General features: G+C 40.6%; 2 protein-coding genes across 3 annotated transcripts in view; one reads left to right on the top strand and one right to left on the bottom strand.

Annotated features, from left to right (window-relative positions):
* Positions 1-21,025, bottom strand: part of st6gal2b (ST6 beta-galactosamide alpha-2,6-sialyltranferase 2b) — a 40,281-nt gene that overhangs the window by 18,549 nt on the left and 707 nt on the right. For both annotated transcript variants that reach the window (XM_079627388.1, XM_079627387.1), the window contains exon 2: positions 1,636-2,379. In XM_079627388.1, coding sequence (XP_079483514.1) covers positions 1,636-2,356 — 721 coding nt within the window. In that variant the 5' untranslated portion in view covers positions 2,357-2,379. The remainder of the gene's footprint in view (positions 1-1,635; positions 2,380-21,025) is intronic.
* On the top strand, positions 10,764-19,857 carry LOC307007115 (uncharacterized protein). Its single transcript, XM_079628800.1, has 2 exons — positions 10,764-10,962; positions 11,703-19,857. The coding sequence occupies exon 2, from the start codon at positions 16,703-16,705 to the stop codon at positions 18,347-18,349; it is 1,647 nt and encodes a 548-aa protein (XP_079484926.1). The 5' UTR covers positions 10,764-10,962; positions 11,703-16,702; the 3' UTR covers positions 18,350-19,857.

The raw sequence follows: 21,025 nt of genomic DNA, 5'->3' as shown, positions 1-21,025 counted from the left end.
CTTTGTCCCCATCTCTGTTCGAAATATGCAATTGCAGTTATTCGCGTAATTATCAACTTTACGTGGGTTGTTCCTCAGCACGGCACAGCACGGATGAATTTTGAGGAGAATGTGTGGCTGTCAGTCACTGCGCCGTGTGGATTCTGTCATTCGGAATCACAGACTCTACTTTTTGGAAGTATGACCAACATAAGAATTTTCACCGGAAAATATCATCTGAACAAGTAAGTAATATTCACTTTTGTTCTGACCAACTAAGGGAAAAAGCATTGCAGTAAATTGCGCTGATTAAATCTAACGATCGCTTATATCACGTCAAACCGTGCAAATTATATTTTGTTCTCAAATTGTTAATGTTAACAACATCAGCATTGGGTGACTACATGTAATGTGTATTAGGGCTACCTGTAGTTCAGTTTCCTTTTCTGTGCAGTCTAATTTCTATTTGTCGTACCAACAAATTAATGTTCCTTAGAACTGGTTCTCTTCGAAATTAAAAACACGTATCTGTAACCAGATGCATATTTAAAACTGGAATATAATAAAATGTTTATCTTTCAAAAGCCCTTCTGATATTTATCCTTGTTTTCGCATGGGCCCAGTTGCGGTCTCTTTTTTCTGTAGCCACTCTGTAACCAGTCTTTTGCATTTTACAACGGGTGAATCTCCAGTTGTCACTGGTGATTTTCGTTTGAACCTTTCTGGATCAGCCATCACACTGATAAGTTTAATTATATCAAGTGCTGTGAGAAAAGGCTATAAATCTCCACGTCCAAAATCCTCACACGCAATATAGCCTATTAGCTGGGACCCCTTCTTTATGTGTACAGATGTGAAGTAATGACGCAATGCTCGAATGACGTAATGCTCGAATTTCCCGCGAATATCCACCAGTATCACTGGAATTAAAAACATGATTACAAACTTACCATTTTGAATCGTGCTAAGGCAAGAAACACCCATAAACACACCTATGAAACACCTATGGTTTTTTGTCAAGGGAACCAGGGGGATGCTGATTTCCGGGTTGACCGACAACAATATGTCATCCCTGCAGCACTCTGTAGCCGCGCAAAATATTTGTTATGCTTTATTATTGATGAATATCAAAGACAACACATAACTGTATCGCAAATAAAAATTATAACCAAAGATTAGTGTTTCCATGCTCCATCAGCAAAAGCTAAAAATCCACAAGATTGTTTCCTGACATTCTAAAAGAGGAACAAATATATAGAGATGCATTACGGCAACAGCTGTATTAGTTTTTTTCTTGCTGCCTAATATTTTGTGGAAACCATGATTTTTCTTCTAGGATTCCTTGATGAATAGAAAGGTCAAGAGATTAACATTTATTTCAAATAAAAATCTTTTGTAACATTATACATGACTTTACTATCAATTTTGATCAATTTAATGTTTCCTTGCTGAAAAAGAACTTACCCCAAACTTTTAAATGATAGTGTCTCATGGTTCCCACAAAACTGTTAAGCAGCAAAAAAGTTTTCAACAATGATAATAATAATAAATGTTTTTTGAGCACCTTTTACTGTATTTCTCATCAAATGCAGTCTTAGTAAGCATACATACGACTGTTAGTTGTGTATATATGCATATTATCCCCACCCAACTCACCAATTTCACGCCCCAGTGATGACTTAAGAATTGCCCCGGCTGAAGTCACCACGGCACATGTCCTGTATGCCTGCTGCAGTTGAGGAGGAACCAGTGGTTGAAAACCTAGGTGAGCGAAGGGCTGTTCTGAGCTATTCAGAGTCCTGAGCTGAGCTTGCTCTTTTATCTGACACAGTATCTCCTGCCTATCATTGTTTGCCTTACGTTGGCCTTTATAGAGGACTTTGTACTTATTAGAGAGAACATAGTTCTTCATGGCTTGCTGTAGTCGTTGGCCTAGCAATTTGGAGGACACCTGTCCCTTCCACAGACCACGGACCACCGACCAGGTTTTGGAAAATTCAGTTTCAGGAGGCTTCATCACATTCTTCCTATATTTTTGACGTTTGCCAAAATTCCTGAATTGAAACTCTTCTACAGCACGAGGAGGTTGAAACACTTGCTTGCGCTGGAAAGGACCCCTCCTCTCCGCAAACATAGCCCAGGGGGCATTGTGGGACGCCATGATGGCCCGGGAACTACGCTGAACATGGGTTGAGTGTTGAGATTCAGAGTTGAAGATGGAAGTCGTCCTATGCAGCTGGTTCACCTGGGAGTCAGTGAAGTAGAAAAAGACAGCAAAGAGGAGCAGCATCCAAACCAGCAGGGCCAGCAGGAGAAGTTGAGCCGACTGCTTCATGACATGCCGTAGGCCCGGCAAAAGAAAGTCCTGGAGTATCATCACCTCGTTTCATAACAATCACCCTGGAAGGAAACAGAAAGGGGTGGTGCTTAATATGAGTTTGAGGGGACATGTGCAAAAATCCTTGATATCATATAGGGAAAGTGACACTAATAAATCCAAAAAGCAGAAATTATTCATTTCAGAATAAATATATTTGTTACTGTCATTTTACTTTTTATTTTGAGCTATTTAAAAAGTTCAAATCCATAGTTATTTGTGATCAAGTGTCGCTACTGTACTCACTATAGAAGTTGTCAAAACCCTGCTGTTTATGTAACCAATTTTACATTATTTGACAAAGTTGGCTGGATATTGGTAAGAATTTTACAATTAAGAGATTAATAATGCAAACAAATACAACTTGACATGATTTTTAGAGGCCAAGCACCAAGGGTGCTTAAGCAACTATTGTATCAGTTGGTTTCCCCACATTTTCCGCATTAACCACAACAATTTTGGAGTCTCTAACTTAATCCCTCTAGTGCCACCTCTATATCCATGGCTCATGTGTCATTGTAAGTGCCATTGTATGTGTCTCGTAAGATTGATGAACTTTGGACTGCCCCTTCTACAAAACGCATGAGTCGCTCCGGGCGGTTATCCCGCACGATATCCGCCGGTTGCCTCTCAACATCTCGCGGAGAAAGCAAAGGAGGAAACAAGGAAACCGTGGAGGATATATCGTGAAACTGAGGGCTCATCAATGGGTTGGCATTTACTCTAATTCCTCGCACGAGTCGTCTCAGTGTAGCTCTGCTGCCTGGCGCCCGCTGGATTCGGCTTGCCGGTGGCTCCGTACCGTTCTTCCCTTGCACATGAGTCCTGTCACTCGTCACCCTATCGGGCTGATCTGAGTCGGCCTCTTTTCCCCGTGACAAGGAGTAACTCACGGAAATTTGCGCTCATTGCGCTCTATCTCCTGTCACTATTCCTCCACCTAAGATGGCATTAATAAATGCCCGCTCCGTGGTGAATAAGACCTTTTTTTTATTAAATTACTTCTACTCATCTCATAACCTGGATTTTTTGTTCATCACAGAATACTGGATAAAGGTCGGTGATCTGACACCTTTCTCGGAACTGGTTCCAGCTGACTGTATTTTTTTTAATGTTGCAGGCCTGTTACATATGAGGCCTTTAAAGGAGAACTCCAGCGCAAAATGAACCTTTGGTCTAATTACACATTGTTACCTAGTCAACCGTTATCTGAGATTTGTTTTCATGATTATCGAATGTAAATAGTTTTATCTCTAAAAACAGTTTAGCCTATAACGCTAGTATAACGCTAGTATATGGGGCATGGAGTAATGACAAATAAAAATCGCTTGTTAATACCACTAACAAGGCTCAAAATAGCCCAACACTAACACGGTAGCATAATGAGGGTCCCTACATGCAAACCGAAGCATTGAGAACTGTGTAAGTGTCCAGACAGTTTAATAAGAAGATATTTTATACATACAGTCAACTTAACGTATATAAGCAGAAGCCATCTTTGAAAAACAGACTCGATCAGTCGATCAACGAACCACCGATCCAAATGCGCTGAACTGTGTAGAATCTCATATGGTCCAGCGCATTTGGATCGGTGGTTCGTAGATCGATTGATAAAGTCTGTTTTTCAAAGATGGATTCTAATATCCTAATAAGACAGCGCACCTGTTGGCATTGGCCTCTTTCAAGAGGATCGGGGATCTGCAAGCTTTTTACGGTCGACGAATTGTGCCTAGAGTTCGGGCTGGGCCTTTCTCACGTTGTATTGAGACCCCGGCTTGGATATGTGCCCAAGGTTCCTACCACCCCCTTCGCGGATCAGGTAGTGAACCTGCAAGCGCTGCCCCAGGAGGAGGCAGACCCAGCCCTAGCTTTTTTCTGTCCCGTCCGCGCCCTGCGGGTTTATGTTGACAGAACGCAAAGCTTTAGGACCTCAGATCAGCTCTTTGTTTGTTATGGAGGCCAGCAGAAGGGGAAGGCTGTCTCCAAGCAGAGGTTGGCTCACTGGTTAGTGGATGCTATCACCCGAGCGTATGAGTCTCTGGGTGAGCCTTGTCCTCCCAGGTTGCGTGCTCACTCCACTAGAGGTGTTGCCGCTTCCTGGGCTTTGGCTCAAGGCGCCTCGCTGACAGACATCTGTAGAGCTGCGGGCTGGGCGACACAACACGTTCGCTAGGTTTTATAGCCTGCGTGTGGAACCTGTTTCCTCCCGAGTGCTCGCTACGGCCAGTGGTGCGAGGGAATAGGTTGTGTCGGCTTGCTACGCCACCCTGCGCTTCGGCCAGGTACGTGCGTTTTTGCTCCGTTGGCGCCAACACTGGTGAGCCTCGTGAGTTCCTCCATCACCCCTCCAGTGCCTGGCGTAGCGGACCGCCAGCGCCAGGTCTGCTACCTCTAGTGGAGTTGCTAGTAGACTGGGTGTTCTCTAGTGGTCTCTACTGTGACCCATGATGCCACGTGCAGTTCAGCCGTGTCTTCCCCTTGACAGACTCTGTCTGTCGTCCCTGTTGAGTTCGCTCCCACTTCCTCGGATGGGACCACCCATGTGTGACCACATGTGTGTATTCCAGGCCTTCCTCAGGCAGGCTGGGGCTTCCGCAGCGTTCCCTTCCCCTTTTTTTGGGGTTAGGGCACGTTTTCCCAGTGTTATCCAATATCCACTGAGCGGGTCTTGTGGAACAGCAGTGTGATTCCTAGCTAGCTCCCGCAACTTATTCAAGAAACTGCTGCAGGGTAGCTTAGCTGGGCGCTGGAAGGGGCCAGCACCATGGCGTTTTATTAGGGATCCCAATTCGTCAGGGAACTCCCCGACGACATGTCGTAGTTCCCAGGACGAAAGGGAACGTCTTGGTTACGTATGTATCCCTCGTTCCCTGAGTACAGGCAACGGAGACGTGTCGTCCCTTCGCCATGTTGCTGTACCTTCGCGGAGGACTGGACACCGTTCGGCTCCTCAGCGAAAAGCACTATGCATGCGTTGCTTCCGCCTTTTATACCCGCGCTGGTAGGCAGGCTGTGGAATGCATTCCTGCATGCCAATTTTCATTGGCTCGTTTTAATTCTCTCGTAGGCAATTGGTCTCCCTAGCATGATCCCAATTCGTCAGGGAACTCCCCGACGACACGTCTCCGTTCCCTGTACTCAGGGAACGAGGGTTACATACGTAACCGAGACGTTTTCTCCTGGTTCCTGAGTTTTGTCAATAAAGATCATCATTATCATCTTCCATCGTGCTATTTCCACTACCACGTGACTTAACAGTCTAATCCCTTGTCTTAGGAGTTCCTCAATCTAATATATGAATAAATTAATGAATGAATAAGGCATTTATATAGCGCTTTTTTATATGTACTACTGTACACACAAAGCGCTTTACAATCATATCAGGGAATCTCTTCTCAACCACCACCAGTGTGCAGCATCCACGTGGATGATGCGACGGCAGCCACAATACAACGGTGCAAGTGCGCTCACCACACACCAGCTATAGGTGGAGAGGAGAGAGAGAGTGAAAGAGCCAATTCAGTGGATGGGGATTATTAGGAGGCCATGATTGGCAAGGGCCAATGGGTGGAATGTGGCCAGGACCCCGGGGTTACACCCCTACTCTTTACGAGAAGTGCCATGTGATTTTTAATCCCACAGAGAGTCAGGACCTCGGTTTAACGTCTCATCCGAAGGACAGTGCTCTTTGACAATCTAGTGTCCCCCTCACTAAACTGGGGCGTTAGGACCCACACAGACCACAGGGTGAGCACCCCCTGCTGGCCTCACTAACACCTCCTCTAGCAGCAACCTGGTTTTCTCAGGAGGTCTCCCATCCAGGTACTAACCAGGCTCAGCCCTGCTTAGCTTCAGTGGGCAACCAGTCTTGGGCTTCAGGGTGATATGGCTGCTGGCTGCTTTTAATCTATCGCAGTGGAAAAAGACTCTACTCAAATTTAGTGCCATAAGTTGGATCTTGTACTCTCTTATGGGTTTGATGTAGTCTTGCTACGATAGTCGGTGTTACCAGTGTTCAGAAGCAACACCGGTTACATTACTTGCCCAGTCGATTTGATTTTTTCTTTTTTTATAATATAATTTAGTTCAGTTAGAGAACAGACATTTTATTCATTGTTGAAACATGTTTAGCCAGAAACTTCAAAGAGCTTGAAAGTTGAAAAACAATAGAAAAGTTTTAGCTCAACTAGGAAGAAAATACTTCACATTTCTAAAGGATATTAGATGGTAAAACGTTATATATATATATATATGTATGTGCATGTATAATATATATATATATATATATAATTGCACATTTAAAAGAATGGTTCAGTCAGAAATTAAAAATCTGTCATAATTTACTCGCTTATGTTGTTCGATGTAATGGTCACCAGCTGGAGTGCCCTTGAGAGCCACCAGAGGGCACTCTACATCAGACTATTATCACTCCCTCACAAACTACATTTCCCATAACTCACTGCCCGGACTCATCATCACTGATTGCATTCACCTGTGTCTCATTACCCTGTTAGCCTGTTAGCATAATACCATGTACACTCATTATGAAGTTTTGTATGTTGTTGCAGTGCATTTCTGAGCGTTTTCCCTGGTTCATATCTCTTGGTTTTTGGATTTCTTGCCTGTTCATGGATTACTCTTTTGCCTCTGACCCCTGCCTGTTTTGTTTGTTTGTTTGGACTGCCTACCTGTGTTTTGACCTATTGCCTGTATATTGGATTACGTGTCTGGATTGCCCCTTAATTAAAGCTGCATTTGGATCTCAACCTTCGTGTCTTGGAGCAGTTTGTAAAATTCGAAACCTGTAGGACTTTCTTTATTCTGTGCAATGTAAATGTGGATTCTAATTTAGAACAACTTAAATGTAATGTGAAATATAGTTCACAAGTGATATGGACAACCTTAATAATGCCTCTATAGTACTTTGATAAAAAATCATAGGCTACTTTTTGTCATTTCTTTTTTTACATACTGATCACTAAATTGTGTAATTGACTGCTGTCCAATACAACATAATTCCACAAAGATTTGTACATAGCTATGTAGTTGTGCACACCCATGTACCACCCACAAAACTTTATAAAATGGAAAGATACAGATATAATCCCCAGACTGGAAAAACAAGTTTTTTTTGGCACCTACAGTATGTGTTTCATTCAACAACAGAGTTAAATGAGATAAGGGTGAAAGGTTACCCATACGTTTGGTATATCTGCCTGGTGTCAGAGTCTCTGTTTCCCATCTAAAGTATAAATAACAGTGGTTTTAAATGATATAGAGGAATCAGGTGCATTTCAGATCCTATTATTCCAACCAGCATATATGTATAGTGTGTTAACTGTATTGTCACAAAGGTCAGAAATCAACAAGGGCTTGAGGCAACAATTCTACAGATGGCAGACTGCCATTATGATGACGAGTGAAGTCATTGGTTAGATCCGAATGTGTCAATGGGATACACTTTATTAATGTCATTGCATCCATAAAAATAAATTGGGTCTCACTTTATATTATGTGTATCTTTTATTTTATTTTTTTAAATACCTGTTATTACAGCTGTAATTATTATTTTTTGTAGATCTATTACACTGCTCAGTCTTCCCTTACACCTTAACCCATTCTTAAACCTGTCCCATACCCACATAGCACCTTAATAGCAGTGCCAAAGTGCAATACAAAACGAACACAATAAGTACATTGTACCTAACTATTGTTATTATTTTATTGTTCTGATGTAGCCTAACTAAGTACATAGTAGTTAAAGACACCTAATATAAAATTGGTTTCAAAATAAGCAGAGCACACCAGCTTCACCAAGCACAAATCACATATTAGACTTCAAGTATTTGTAAAACAATTATCATTAACACTAAAAAGAATGTACTCTAATGTACTGTAATTTACTGTTATTTAACACAAAAACCCACAAGCTTACATAATTCCATGTTTTCTTATACCATTTAAAGCTTCAAGTGCTCCTATTAAGCCCTTTTACAAAGTCTTGATTTTGTTTTTGGTGTATACTAGAATATTTGGTTACACTTTACTTGAAGGGGTGTGCATAAGACTGACATGACACCTTCATAATAATGACATGACACATTTTATGCATGTTTATGACAACTGTCATTAAGTGTCATTCGCTCAATTATGAAATTTTTAATGCAAATATGACATTGTGGGAGATGTCTTTGTTATGTCAACTTGACATAAACCAATACATCATAACTGTTAGTGTCTTTGTCATGACAACTTGACATTACAAAGACAACATAAATTGTAAATTGTCACGTGGTTGGTTTTGACATTGGCTGTCATGAGGCCATTATAACTGTGTCATGAATATTTTTCTTGACCTCAACTACAGTGGTGCAAATTGAATTTGTCATTAAAATGTTATAATGGCCTCATGACAGCCAATGTCAGAACCAACCACCTGACAGTTTCACGAGTTTACATGTTAATGAAATCTGATGTAATATTATAATGCGTATTTGGCTTGCTGTCCGGGGGAGGGCTCCGAGCTCAGAAATCGGCCCGACCCCAGAGTACTCCCCCCATAACTTTAGAGATCATATATATCTATGAACAGACTCAGCCGAATGTGGGGTGAAGGGGTGGAGGTGGGATGCTGAGAAATTAGTCATGAGACAGGAGGTAAGGGAAGGCTTTATTTATACTGGCTCCTTCTTGTGCTGATTGGATGATTACCTGAACATGCTCCTCCCGAACTTTGTTACATAAAACTTCATTTAATGTAATGTTAACCCATAAAGCTAAGTGGTTTCTTAAGTTTGATAATTAATCTGCTGTCATGTTTATGACATATTTGTGACAGGTTGTGTTGTCTTGGTAATGTCAAGTTGTCATGACAAAGACACTGACAGGTTATGATGTATTGGTTTATGTCAAGGTGTCATAACAAAGACATCTCACACAATGTCATATTTGCATTAAAATGACACTTAATGGCAGCTGTCATAAACATGCTTACCTCCTTCATATTCATGACACGTGTCGTGTCATTATTATGAAGGTGTCATCAGTCTTATGCACACCTCTTCAAATAAAGTGTTACCGAATATTTTCATGCTTGAATATTTTAAAAAATGCTGTATTGTCACATATTTTACATTATTGCAACACCTCTCTTCCAAGTGCGTCACAAAAGCACTGTTTAGTACAGTCGCCCATTAATGCAAAACACAACGAAATTTAAAAAGCAAACATAAGTTCACAACACAACGGAATCAAGCCACAACACAATAGAAAAACCTCACAATATAACGAAATGAAGCTACAAAACAACAAAATCAAGCCAGAACACAACGAAATCAAGCCACAACACAATGGAAACACCACAACATATGAAATCAAGCCACAAAACAATGGAAACAAGTCACAACACAACGAAATCAAGCCACAATACAACGGAAATGCTCCCGACCACTACACTCATTATGAAGTTTTATGTAACAAAGTTCGGGAGGAGCATGTTCAGGTAATCATCCAATCAGCACAAGAAGGAGCCAGTATAAATAAAGCCTTTCCTTACCTCCTGTCTCATGACCAATTTCTCAGCATCCCACCTCCACCCCTTCACCCCACATTCGGCTGGGTCCGTTCATAGATATATATGATCTCTTAAGTTATGGGGGGAGTACTCTGGGGTCGGGCCGAATACTGAGCTCGGAGCCCTCCCCCGGACAGCAAGCCAAATACGCATTATAATATTACATCAGATTTCATTAACATGTAAACTTGTGAAATGCTTATAATTGTGCTCTTGCAAACTATTCTAACTTAAATGTTTTGGGTAAATGGTTTTAGATAAGACTAAAAGACTCGTCGGAAGCTTAGTGATGGTGAGGTTGGAGTCTAGCGACCGTGGTGTAGTACGTTTATAGCCTACATTTTGCCTTTTACTTCTGGCGACTGCATTTAGGCTTCAAAATTCATAAAAGTTGTGTTCAACTGTGATCATTTTCTTGATGGACAAAACATGCAAATATCATAAACTTTTGTTGATCTCAGACCTTGTTTTTAGCGATAATCCAAAAGCCTATGGGGAAATCCTATTGGGTTTTTGTCGAGGTAACCAGAGTGATGCTAACTGTTGGTTGGCCTACAAAGTGACGTCACACCTGCACCACTCCACGATTAGTTTTAACAGTATTTAGCCATTGTATATCGATTTCACTGTTTGGGTTTTGTTTCTTTTTCTGGGGCCTGTTGCACAAAAGTAGAATCAAGACATCCGGGATAAATGACTCAGCTGAGCTCAATGAAGCCAAAACATGTGCATCCAGGCTTAATTGGTTGCACAAAGACCAAGCCAGGATGAGCAGAGACGGATTCATTAAGCCAGGTAAACCAATCCTGGATAGGTGCGCTCTCACGGCTCACTCAAATAGACCCCGCCACAGATCACAGATTAACTGATTTACCATGGCAACTAGAGCCGCGTACTTTTCCCCGTCGGAAGCGCAAATCCTCATGGAGGCATACGAGGAGGTAAAAGATATAATTAAGAAGAAAGGCAACACCGCCACAGTGATAAAGCAAAGAGAAAAAGCGTGGCAAAGTATTGCAGACCGCCTGAATGCGTAAGTAGTGCACAGTTACACACTCACCGCTCCGCTGAAACATCACAATTACAATTCAAATATTTAATTCACATCTCCAAAAACGCATTTGTACTGTAATTATGAAACGGTTAAATTTTTAATTGAAATGCACTGCAGATATGAGTGAAATTATGTAAAGTAACTCCATCACACTGTATAAAGCTATGATAAATTATTATTAAAGCCTTACATTATTATTTAACGTTACTACGCTCAGTACGGTTTAATCTTAGCCGTTGTACTCTGCTTCTTATGTTGTCCACCGTTTTTTTTGTGTGTTTCTCCTGCTTTTATTATTCTTCTGCTTCGACAGAATGAAACAATTGTGAAAAGTGCTATATAAATAAAATTTAATTGAATAAATAGATGAGCTATAATAATAATCACTTTAATTTATATAGTGCCTTTCAAAGGACCCAAGGTCGGTTGCTCACTGCACTGCAAAAATGTATTTCTTACTTAGTATTTTTGTCTTGTTTTCAGTAAAAAAAAAATATCTAAAAAAAATCTTAAATATTTTCTTGAGCAAAATTACCTAGGAAAATAAGCAAAAAAATCTGCCAGTGAAACAAGAGAACTTTTCTAAAATTAAGTGTTTATGGAAAAAGTAAACTTATTTCAAGAGAATTTTTCTTATTATATTGACAGATTTTTTTATTTTTTTGCTTGTTTTAAGCACACATTCACTTAAAGTTTATATTTTTTGTCTAAACTATAAGGAAGGAGAGGGCCCCCAGAGTGCCACCACCCATGGACTGGGACAATCCGGCAATCTTCCCTGATGACGACAGTGGTTGGCTGCTGAGGGACCAATATGTGTTGAATTATTTTAGTTAGTATGTGTGCTTTCAATTTTGGTTAAATATGTCCTGCGGTGGCAGAGGAATTTGGTTTTTTTGGGGTTCGTTTTTTTACGAATTTGGCCTCTTATGATGTTTGTGCGGTATACTGTGTGTAATACAAGGCTGCAGGGAGGCTACTGCATCCATTCATTTGTCTGTTCAGTTGATGTGTATGGATTTGTCCTGCATTTATTTTAGTGTGCAGACATGCAGGGTGTGTTATATACAGACCTTTGAATGTGTATGTATCATTTTGTATAATATGCTTTGATTCTGTGCTTTCCATCTTGTAGACTGTGACTTCAGTTTCGAAAGGAGCTGATGGTTTACCTGCTTTGTTTTGTCCTTATTCAATAAAGGAACATAATGTTACACATTGTGTTTTTATATTCATATGGAATGTGTATTTGTTTATATGACAGAGTACTATAGTTATAGGGTTATAGGGCCCTATAGGGCCACACTGAAGAAAAAGGATAAAGTCATACATTTATGAGGCTGGTTGAGGCTGGTTCTTTCTGCAGAAAAGCTACATATTCTTTTTACAGTTTTGATACTTATGACAATGTGATACTTAATATTCTGCCACATCAGCATGTCTTTGTGAAACCATACTGAAGTACAATTTCACGAAATGCCCCACATCTGTCATTTTAACAACTGTCCTCCTTTAAAACAACTGGTTACAATATTATGACTTGTCTTTTTTTTCTTTTTTCTGTGGCCCTATAATATTCTATAATTTTATATATAGCCTTATAGTCTATGGGAAACTGTAAATTATCTAATGATAGTAATATCATCTAAAAATCATTATTTATCCAAAATCATTGAAATTAATGATCACAAACGTTTAAATAATGACAGTGGGTCTAGTTATATGTGATAACAATGTATAGTGAGCAGTGAAATAACTATTGGTTTCCATTTGTGGGGACTGCTGACTGACATTAGGGATGAGATTAAATAGATCCTGGAATTTAGCCTGGTCTGGAGCAGGCTAGCTCCACAGAATAAATCTCCATGGTAATTTATACCATAACATATCCTCCTGCCCCCTATCCAGCTTTAGTGCAACCGGATTACGGATCAATTGAGCCAGGATCACCAAGATATCCTGGCTTAATCCCTTATCCTAGTTTTGTGCAACAGGCCTCTGGTTATTGTCACGTTTCTGTCTCTTGTCATGTGATTCCCTGTTTGTCATTGGTTAATGGTCTGATCATTGTTCACAGGTGTTCCTTGTCTTGTAATTAGTCTGTGTATTTAAGCCCTCATGTTTGCACTGTCTTTGTCTAGTATTGAATGTTTCTTGTCTATGTTCTTGGTTTGAGTTTCCAGTCGTTGGTTTATGTTTGTTTTGTTAATTAAAGTCGGCATGAACCGGAAGTTACAAACGACTTTTCTCCAGTGTTGTGACGTATTTCCAAGTGAAACCGAATATTGAATAGAGGGCAGGGTTTTACTTTAGCGCTCCACCTATCCATCTCTCATTCATAGCAGACTAACGGTTTGAGGGAAGTTGCCACGCCCTCGCGCCATAGCACATGACCAGAAGAGAAGTCGTTTCGAGGGGGAAGGGAAGGGTAACGTATTTGATTAAAGATTATAAGGGTACATGAATTTAAAAAAAAAAAATTAAGTGCACAGATAAATCATTTATAATAAACACTACAACATTAGATATAATAATACGAATTGTAAAATTTGATTTCATGCCGACTTTAAAGTTTAATTTGGGTTCACTTCAACTTGCCTCCAGTGGACCTCATTCATTACAATCGACATGAAATATTCATTCAAAACAAGCATTATAGCAACATATTTATACCTAAGAATGCTTTGACGTGCTACAACGGCGCATGATGCGTAAGGGAACCTCTCCCAACTCTCCCATCTCCACCAAGTGTTTAAAACGTATAATTTGTATTAATTAAAATTACTTTTAACATTTAAAAACAGACATGTTCAAATTCCAAAGCTTGTAGTAGGTTCCTATTGGTAAGACTGACATACTACAGGTGACATTTTGTCTATCCCTCCCTTAATGTGTTAACAGTAAAAAAATATTTTCAGGAAGAAAGTACTGTTATTCACCCAAAGTTTTTTTTTTTTTTTCATGTTCCAAAGGTTGTAGTATGTTCCCAGTGACCAGGTTGACTTACTGCAGGTGAAAGATTGGTAATACCTCCCTTAATGTATAGTACAGTAAACAAATATAGTCCCAACAAGCTGTTTGTAGTTCTTGAAAACCGTTTTCTGTTATAGAGAATATCTCCCTTTTGAGTGGAGTTTGTAACCTTGCAGATCGTTTTAATGCTCAAACAGCAACATTACACACTAACTAAAGTTAAAGCTGCAGTCCGTATCTTTTCCTCTTTGTCGCCATCTCTGTTTGAAATCTGCAATTGCAGTTATTCGCGAAATTATTCAAATTTATTTTTAGGTTGTGCCTCGGCGCAGTGTATGTCCATCAACAAACCGATTACTATACTTATTTATTTACATTTAGTATTTTTCTAATTTATTGCAGTGAACATGTAAGAACTGTATCAATAACAGTGATTAGGCTACATTAGCCAAGCCAATCTTTCTGTTTTGAAGCTGAGATCCTTAAACAGGCGACCACCATCACAAATTAGAGGATATACATGCATATTTTTGTTGATATGATATTCATATTTGGCCTGTGTTCAAAACCACAGAGAGAAACAAACGCCTACGTCAGCAAAGGCAATAATCGGTGCACTGTAAACCCTAACGCTCAAAATAATGAATTGGTTTGAATAGGATAAACTTAAATTAAACTAATTAGTTCAGTCAAATTAACTTTTATGAATATTTAGCACAGAACTGATATATTTTAAGTACACTGAACTGTTTCATAGTTTTGAGTTTTATGAAATTATTTATTTTAATTTAGACAAACTTTTAATGTAAGTTTAACTGAAACGGCTGGGATGTCTATTTCCCAGCATGCATTGCTGATGGCACTCGAAAGGTAGAGTAAATGCTAAAATTAAGTGTAATATATATTATAATGTTTTTTTTATGCAAGATTAATGTTAAGTGGAAGATTTAGTAGTGATTCATTTTTTGTTATGCTAATTTAGAAGCATTTCTGATAATGTTGGTTTTAGGATATTACCATCATCTAAACAGAAAGAGAGGTGCATGAGCTTGATTTGAGACCAAGTAATACTTTAATTTTGTTGCTCTCATACAGCAAGTGCTTCTGTATAACATACTATTGCTAATATGTTAGCAAATTAGAATGTTAGCAGATTAGCTTGTTAAAGCTAACTAAGTTTATACTAATAAAAGTGTTCACATTGAGATTAAATGAATGTTTTAAGTTTATTTAATGAATTAGTGTACTCATACATTTTAATTGTTCCTAACTTGAAATGTTTAAGTACAAAATAAAAATCTGTTAAATGTTTTGCCAACTTATTAGGGTTTGAATTTTAAATCAGCAAAGCTTTTAAACACTTAAGCAAACCTGCCAAAGAGGAAAAAAATTAAGAAAAGCTATTTTAATCCAAACAGTGACATATCTTAGCCAAAAGAAAAATCAAAGAAGGGAAATTCCCCAATTGGTTATTGGTCAATTACATAATAGTTTAGCAATACATTTGATTATTATATTTGACTCTACTTTATATTTGACTCGTTCATTAGGAATCTATGTCACTCAGAGAGTTTTGCGCCGGCCGTTCTTTTGCGCGGATCTCACGATCACAAACTCGCCAGTCTGATAGATAACCAGAGGTTATGGCTAAAGCAATTCAACAATGCCGCATTGCTTGCTATTGTTAAAAAGTACCCATGTAGCCACCTACAGTCACCCATATAACAAATTAGTTAAAGCCCAAACATTAACTAGTTATTAAGATAGTAATAGTACATTAAGGCTAGTACATTAAGATAATGCCATTCAACGCTTGCTACCTTGATAGTATTTTATCTAGTCCCCTATTTGCGACTGCATAACTTAGTTTAAATCAAGCAGTTAGTCAGGAATCTAGAATCCCACTATATGTGCCTCACGCTCCATCTAAACTGGGATCTAGTACTTAACCCTGGACGCAGATTTGCGGAAACATAAGATTTCACTTAATCTACTAGAGACAATAATTCCAGAGTAATTCAGAATAAAATCAAATGTAACAATTTATTATGTCAGCCAGGTCAATTTGTCATGCCAATTTCATTCAGTTCAAAGATAATCAATATAATAACATAGAATGCTCAGAGATAAAGAGTAAAAGATGTAGGCTAAACCCGACATTTTAGAAAATACATAAAATACATAATACATAAAGTCTTTGAGGTCCTTGCTTCAACATTATGAGCTAATCTGAGGTACAGAATCGCCCTGAGCTTTTTGTTGTCATGATTCTGCCCTCGTGTCCTTGATTTTCTCTAGTCTTGAGGCAGGATCATGACAGACCCATGTTTTGTGTGCAAGCACATGGCCTGTTTGGGCCATGTGCTTGTGTTGTCTCGTTACGTAACCCCACCCCCTTGTTATCCTCGTCTTGTGATTATTGTCTAGTCAGTTTCACCTGTCTTCGTCATTAGTGTTCCCTATATTATCCCCATGTGTTTGCTGTCCTGTGCCGGTTCATTATTTGACGTTGTGAAACCTATAGTGAGTATTCTGTCAAGCTTATTGTCTAGTGAAAGTTCTGTTTCTGTATTTGCTGTTTGTTTGTTGTCTTGTAATCTGTATAGTCCTAGTCAAGTTTAGTCACCCTTGTCCAGTCTATGTTTTGCCCCCTCGTGGGTTTTGTTTTCCCCGTTTTTGTCTTTAATTAAACTTTGTGTGTTACATACTGTCTGTGCTTGGGTTCATCTGCTATCCACATAACAGAATGAACCGGCCATTACAGAACCCAGCAGACAGTGTGTCTTTTCCCACTATTCTACAACCGACTGACCAGGAACTATGGTGGCAGTCAGCTATCACCGACAGCATAAAGGGCAAGCTTCCTTTCCCTCCCCAGGGTGAGTTGACCCTGAGGAAGTATGCCCAGGTCGTGGAGGAGAGGAGGTTTTTCTTACCGGAGATCCTGGTCAATCGCTACCTCATCGCGGGTCTCAATGTCCCTCCTCCTCTGGCTGAACGGGAGAGATTGGTCCATCGCCCGTTCCGCGACGTGGTGGACTGTTTGTCTCAGAAGGAGCTGCGGGGTCCCACTGTGTCTTCATCGCCTGGCATGCTGCCCGTGATCCCGGAGGGTCGCATTCTGGCTGTCACGACGCTTGGGGACAAGGCTTGTTCCACCACGACTCCTGAGACACCATCCGTGTCCATCAGTCTTTGTGGAAAGCGTGGAAGACGTCTGTCGTGGGAGTCTGCGTCGGAGTCGTCCTCCACCGAATCCTCCCTGCCTGCGGTGGGCTCCCCAGTTCCTGCAACGGCCTCCGCTGCACCCCCCTTACCGGTCACAAGTCCGGCTACGGCTTCTGCTCCGCGGCCAAGAAGAAAGAGAAGGAAGAGGGGAGCTTTCCGTCCTCCGTCTCTGTCTTCCCCTGAGTCCGCGATCGTTCTCCCACTCGCCGCTGCAACAGAAAGCGCTGTTCCCGAGCCTGCTGCTGTGAGCGAGGTTCTGGAGTCTGCTGCAGGAGGAGCTGTTCCTGAACCTGCTGCAGAGAGCGCAGTTTCTAAGTCTGCGTTGGAGGGAGTTGTTCCTGAGCTGGCTGAGGAGAGAGCTGTGGCCGACTCTGCTGCAGAAGCGGTATTGCGGGCTGTATCAGCTCGTCAAGAGATGCCAGTTGTCGTTGCTGCCAAAACTTTGTCTGAATATTTGTCTAGTCTTGTCAAGATCCTGGATGTTCCTACCAGAACTGCCATGTCTTTTAGCCCCGAGCCAACTGCGTCTGAGAGCGTTGATCCCAAGTCAGCTTCAGTGAACGCTGTTCCAGAGTCAGCTTCTGTCGACGCCGTTCCTGAGTCTGCTGCGGAGAGTGCCGTTCCTCGGTTTGCTGCAGAGAGCGCTGTCCCTAAGTCTGCCGCTCACACTGCTGTTCCTGAGCCGGTGACGGTTCCTGAGCCAGCGTCTGCCGAGCCGGTGTCGCCTGACAAGATGGCCGCCATGGAGTCGGTGTCTGTTCCTGTTCCCGCTCCACAGCCGCCTGCTACACCCCCTATCATGTGTCCTGTTTTGTTACCTGTTGTTACCCCCGTCAAGAGTAATGTTCAGTCCTCCACTGTACCCCCTGTCACTGTTCAACCCCGGACTGTTTCCCCCAAGGCTTCTCCTCATGTGTCCCCTTCCAAGTCTGCCCGGATTCCTCGCCCTAAGTCCTCACCCTGCAAACTTAAGACCCCCAGTCCTCCTATCCACCCTGGACCACCCCCCATGAACTCTGTGTTTCCTCCGCCTCCCCTTCCATGTTTGTTGTTTTTAATTTTTCACCCTAACCCTGCCATTGTGTATTCGAGTATGCCTTTGTTATTATTTGTCATGTATTGTTGGTTTGTGTCTTTGTCACAGTCTGTCATGTCCCGTGTTTAATGTCCCCTTGAGGAGCGTCTGGAAGCCGCTCCTTAAGGTGGGGGTTCTGTCATGATTCTGCCCTCGTGTCCTTGATTTTCTCTAGTCTTGAGGCAGGATCATGACAGACCCATGTTTTGTGTGCAAGCACATGGCCTGTTTAGGCCATGTGCTTGTGTTGTCTCGTTACGTAACCCCACCCCCTTGTTATCCTCGTCTTGTGATTATTGTCTAGTCAGTTTCACCTGTCTTCGTCATTAGTGTTCCCTATATTATCCCCATGTGTTTGCTGTCCTGTGCCGGTTCATTATTTGACGTTGTGAAACCTATAGTGAGTATTCTGTCAAGCTTATTGTCTAGTGAAAGTTCTGTTTCTGTATTTGCTGTTTGTTTGTCTTGTAATCTGTATAGTCCTAGTCAAGTTTAGTCACCCTTGTCCAGTCTATGTTTTGCCCCCTCATGGGTTTTGATTTCCCCGTTTTTGTCTTTAATTAAACTTTGTGTGTTACATACTGTCTGTGCTTGGGTTCATCTGCTATCCACATAACATTTGTTGCATTTCTCAGACAGAAACTTGTTTTACATGGAAAATTTAGCCAGCAATTGGAATGTGCATTCAGAGTTTGGGCAGGATGCCATTTACCTGTAAGACACACCCTCCTTTGTGTGCAAGTTATCTCTAAACTCTTTTTTACCTTTTGATTCTGTGGGAATGAGACCTTTGTACCAGTCACACTGAGACATTTCAAATGATATCAACAATATATATGTACTAAATCAATACTCTGCTAGTCAATTAGAATAGTTTAATTGCATCTTGAAGGCACTGATACCATAAACCAGGTAACGTTAATTGACTATGTCAGGGTGTGTGAAAGGTGGTAGTGCTTCTGGGTCTTTCGTCCATTCTGTAGCTGGCAGGTCGTACGGGTCCATGTTGTTGATGTCAAGCAGTTTCTCTAAATAGCGCTGCCTGGCGTTGCTTTTTCTTCTCTCTTGATAGAGCCACTTTCCTTTCGCTTCCTCCTTCTCCATTTATTCCCAAGAAACTGCACCGTATCGCAAAATGCTAACAAATATCAAGCTGCTCTCTCTCTCTGCCGCTATTTCTCTCGGTCTCACTGTTGAAGAAACCATGGCAACGGATAGCGTATCCTGCAAAGATGGCGGCACCTTCCCGAAATGCAACGCGGAGTGAAACGCGTGACGTCACATTCACATTCTCTATAGTCAGTATGTGAATGATGAACATTTGTAATGTTGCTGTTATTTGAGTACTGCTCTTTGTGTGTTGCAGAGAAACCACACATACACACAAACATAACCTCAACTACAGTCATACCAACCAAGTCTACGGCAGCTGATATGCATTCAGCCCACTTATGAGCCAAACCCACATCAGTTAAGGCAAGACTTACTGACTGTACACAAGGTCTCCACTAAATCTGCTCTCACATTGGGTCATTGTCAACAATCCTCGCATGCTTATTGGCAATCGTCCTCAGGCTCAAACAAAGCTAAGGAGATCATTTCCCTCTGGAGGCCGTAAAGGAAGCCCTCCACAGTCCACTGCACTTTCCAACTCAAACATCTACACCATGTTAATGTTCATGTAAAGGCTGACTCCTCCCTCTGATGTTGATCTCTTGATACCTGATAATAAACAGTTCAAATTGATTCTTCACTCTGTGTTGTTCTGACCGACACACCTGGTGAGGTGAGGTGGGAGGGAGAGAGAGAGAGAGAGGAGGGACGGGATCAGGAAAGGTCCACGAGCCGGGACTCGAACTACGCCGCACTTGCCCACAATTCTATCGTGGTGTGATATATTATTCCATATACTACAAATTGCATACTTTGTCTTCGATAACAATTATTAGACAAATAAAACTTAGCTATACTTTGGAGAAAATAATATTGCCTACTATCATGTATTTTGAAAGTATACTTTAAATGCATTGTTACGGTACAATGATCATTTCCAGCACAGTTAAAATATTTTTTGAAAATATACTAAAGTACAATTATTTTAAAGTGTGTTAAAAGTAAAAGCATGATGCTAATATAGGCTACTTTTAATATAATTTATATTAATTATTTTAATTAATTTAATTTAAAGAGAGTACATTTTATTTTAGTATATTTTTCAATGTACTATTGAAAAGGGAATATGTTTCAAATACAATAAAGTATACTTTTTTCACTAGGGTACTTTTCAGTAGCCAGATTTGCAGGATGTAATTTTTCTATAAAAAAGCTTATTTTAGTATATTTGCAATGTACTATTGAAAAGGGAATATGTTTCAAATACAATAAAGTATACTTTTTTCACTAGGGTACTTTTCAGTTGCCAGATTTGCAGGATGTAATTTTTCTATAAAAAGCTGAGTATAGGCAAACTTAAGCTGATTGAATAATGTCAGTATGTAATGGTGGTAATGTGCTGTCTAGGACAGGTGTAGTAGACAGATGCCCTGTATGTGTAGACTATATAGCCTAGAGTTATCACCATACAACTGACAATGTTATCTTTGTTATATCTACATTTTGGAATACAGAAGTAGGTGACATTCACTTTTCGTTCATGGATTGTGTTTTTTAGATGCAGTAATGTGCTTCTCAACTTATTTAATATAGGCTATTTTATAAGGAACAAAGTCATTCAAACAGACATCGGGTCCTCAACATAACTTAAAC

This window comes from Phoxinus phoxinus (assembly GCF_949152265.1).
Source record: "Phoxinus phoxinus genome assembly, chromosome: 11".
NCBI lineage: Eukaryota > Metazoa > Chordata > Actinopteri > Cypriniformes > Leuciscidae > Phoxinus > Phoxinus phoxinus.
Note: the sequence above shows the minus strand (reverse complement) of the source record. Positions and strands in the feature narration are given on the sequence as shown.

Excerpts from the sequence above, each read along its gene's own strand:
- LOC307007115 (XM_079628800.1), top strand. The coding sequence starts at position 16,703 with ATGAACCGGCCATTACAGAACCCAGCAGACAGTGTGTCTTTTCCCACT.